We start from the raw sequence: 3353 nt of genomic DNA on the forward strand, positions 1-3353 counted from the left end.
TGGGGGGGGGGGGGTGTTATAATATATTGTAAAGAGAGGGGGTGTGTTTTTATTTTTTTTGGGGCATAAACGCGGCAGTGGAGGGTCTTCTTTTCAAAAGAGAGACGCCCGCGGGTATACTCGGCGGGTGTCACATATTTTTTTTTTGTCCTCTCCTCCTCCCCCCCCGGTGGGGGGGGGCGTCTGACAACACCCCCCGCACTATTTTTTTTCTCTGGGAGACACACACACAACTTGGGCTGTGTCCCCAAACAGCGCGGCATTATTGGTAGAGCCTGTTTATCTTACTTGGTACCCGGATTCATTGCGGCACAAGCTCGCTTTACGGCGTAGTCAAACAGCAGACACCCCTCAACCGTCGACTGAAGCCAGCGGCACAATCGTCGGTCTGTCGAGTTCGTCCTACCACCACGCCGGTTTTGCCGTTTGTGTGTTGGTGTCGTTTCGACGTCAAAGGCTCGGGTGTGTGGCGATGGCTGGTGACTTGTTTGGATGAGTCAGCTCGCTGTTGGCGCTTGGATGAATAGATGAAGGCCAAACGTGCAATTCGATGCAAGAAGCGGGTGGTAGAGGATAGTGCAAGTGCATGCAAATGTGCTATATGTGAATGCGTGAATATATCGCGCGTGGGGGCGTCATAAATTCGTGTGGAAGTTGGAGGTTAGGTTATCGATTTGCTGGGCGCATAGCGCAGTGGTAGCGCGTCCGCTTTGCAAGCGGAAGGCCCCGGGTTCAATCCCCGGTGTATCCAACTCTTTGTTCGACTCACCTCCACTTGCACGCTGTGCTGGGGCGCCTACGACAACACCGCGCCATTATGCTTCTCCGCGAGGCAAACCATACATCTGGCTCTGTTTCCGACAGCTGCGCAGGACTACTGGTTAGGGCTGCTTAGCCTACCTCGTAGCCCGACTCATTGCGGGACAAGCTCGCTTTACGGCGTAGTCAAACAGCAGACACCCCTCAACCGTCGACTGAAGCCAGCGGCACAATCGTCGATCTGTCGAGTTCGTCCTACCACCACGCCGGTTTTGCCGTTTGTGTGTTGGTGTCGTTTCGACGTCAAAGGCTCGGGTGTGTGGCGATGGCTGGTGACTTATTTGGATGAGTCAGCTCGCTGTTGGCGCTTGGATGAATAGATGAAGGCCAAACGTGCAATTCGATGCAAGAAGCGGGTGGTAGAGGATAGTGCAAGTGCATGCAAATGTGCTGTATGTGTATGCGTGACTATATCGCGCGTGGAAGCGTCATAAATTTGTGTGGAAGGTAGAGGTTAAGTTATCGATTTGCTGGGCGCATAGCGCAGTGGTAGCGCGTCCGCTTTGCAAGCGGAAGGCCCCGGGTTCAATCCCCGGTGTGTCCAACTCTTTGTTCGACTCACCTCCACTCGCACGCTGTGCTGGGGCGCCTACGACAACACCGCGCCATTATGCTTCTCCGCGAGACAAACCATACATCTGGCTCTGTTTCCAACAGCTGCGCATGACTGGTAAAGACTGGCTAGGCTACCTCGTAGCCCGACTCATTGCGGGACAAGCTCGCTTTACGGCGTAGTCAAACAGCAGACACCCGTCGATGCTTTTCGACTTTGAGAATGAGAGTTTGTGACGAACACCTCTTCATTCTGATTGGTCGGTAAACCGAACCTAAGTGGGGGAGGATGTAACGGGGTACGTAGCCCTAAGTGTACCCTGGTTACATGAAGTGTGACACTTCACACTTCAGGAGTATGACACGTCATACTCCGAGATATTTGGTACAAGGTACCAAGGTCGTTCAAAGCCAACCATTGGTTAAATGACACTGCATTTCTATAGGTAACTAACAGTTTGTATTAAACCCAAACTTAATCTACCTATAAATATACTCAGTTTACAATCTACCTTATTTGGGTCACTTCGCTCTCTTTAATAAAAGAGGGGACCTGTGAACTGCCGTTCACTGAGAGTTTGTATACTCTCGGAAGATAACTTCCTCTTGCGCAAGGTGCTGTGTGACCCCGTCACAAGTAACCTGCTGAACCTGCAAAAGTGGCCGATCCAAAACAAAAAAACCGTCAGTAAAATCATTCTGAAGCGGTTAGTTGTGCATTTTTGAGCGGGCACTTATGTATTCTGATCTGGGTTCCTCATGTAGTGACGACTAACCTGTTGAACCAGCAAAACGACCGATTATAAAAGCAAATGCAGTCAGTAAAAAACAATTCAACCTACCAGTTGTGCAAGTTTAGTCGGTTTACCTTCGGTATCGTGCTGGACCCCTCCTGAACTGTCGGATCTGCAACGCCGGCGAACATTAATGCAAACAAGGCAGAAAAAACATTTCTAAGCTCTCAGTTGCGCAAGTTTGTATACCTTCGTCGGACCGCTAGACGATCTGAAATTTGTTGAACGTGTAAAAATAATGTGGCCGATCAAAACGTCAGATTAAGTCAATACCAAGGAAGTAGAGAAAATCACCACGAACCTTTAAATGTGGCGGCTGGTAGCCATGGTAATGTCCGTCACGAGCTCATCCACTTCAACGTCATGACTATCAGCATCGGTAAACGTGATCGTCCAAGTAACTGGCTTATTGTCAGCCTGAACGGAGGTCACTACACCACTGAAGCAGCTGATCTGGAACTCCTTTGGTGATTCAGGTAACGACGTTTTAAAGCGATGCAAGGATTTGTATCCGATAGCCTCGCTTGGGTATTTTTCCAGATGTCGTTTAAGCCGAGCCGTCGGTCCAGTCGAACGTGTGTCGTCACCTTCAGCAGCTTCGAGACTATCTCGAACAAGACAGCGGAGCTCCTTGCGTGGCCGTCCAGGGCGACGGCGGTGGGGGATTCCAGCTTGAATTTCGTCAATATTTAGGTGTTGCTTGATAGCCGCTGCTGCCAGTACATGCGAGCACACCCAACCCGACATGACGTAAGCCTTGCACTCACAGGAATATTTTTTACGGAAGAGTTGAGCCGTGTCGCTGTTCACCTTTGGCAAAGCTCGCAGCTTTTCAAACTTGATCTTGGCGCTTACACGGACACGATATAGTGATTGGTCTTGTGCCTTGTCGTACCTTCAAGCAAAATCTCAGTTTGTAAAAGTTTCCGTACTAGAAGTAGAACTTAAAAGCTTGAGAGGAGCAAAAAATACACGATCCAGGTAAAGTAAAACCTTGGATGAGGTGACACACAGTCCTCCTCCACAATTTCACTCGCGTTGGGGGTGCGCGGCCTTGAGATCCGTGGGCATTGCATTGATCCAGTGGACCACATCTGGTGGCAGCCGGTGGATTTCGTGGAGGTGTTTAAGCGTGGCGAATGTGCATCCTTCCACCGACTGGAGCCGAATGCAAACCTGCTCCCGGAA

The 3353-nt window shown here is 50.3% G+C and overlaps 1 protein-coding gene across 1 annotated transcript; it reads right to left on the reverse strand.

Moving 5' to 3' along the window:
* Positions 1 to 2468: 2468 nt before the first annotated feature.
* PITG_21912 (uncharacterized protein) lies at positions 2469 to 2912 on the reverse strand (the record flags this gene model as incomplete). Its single annotated transcript, XM_002996862.1, has 1 exon — positions 2469 to 2912. One exon carries the CDS (start codon positions 2910 to 2912, stop codon positions 2469 to 2471), a length of 444 nt encoding a protein of 147 aa, XP_002996908.1.
* Between the last annotated feature and the right edge of the window lie 441 nt (positions 2913 to 3353).

The sequence above is a fragment of the Phytophthora infestans genome, genomic scaffold, assembly GCF_000142945.1.
Source record: "Phytophthora infestans T30-4 supercont1.738 genomic scaffold, whole genome shotgun sequence".
Taxonomy (NCBI): domain Eukaryota; phylum Oomycota; class Peronosporomycetes; order Peronosporales; family Peronosporaceae; genus Phytophthora; species Phytophthora infestans.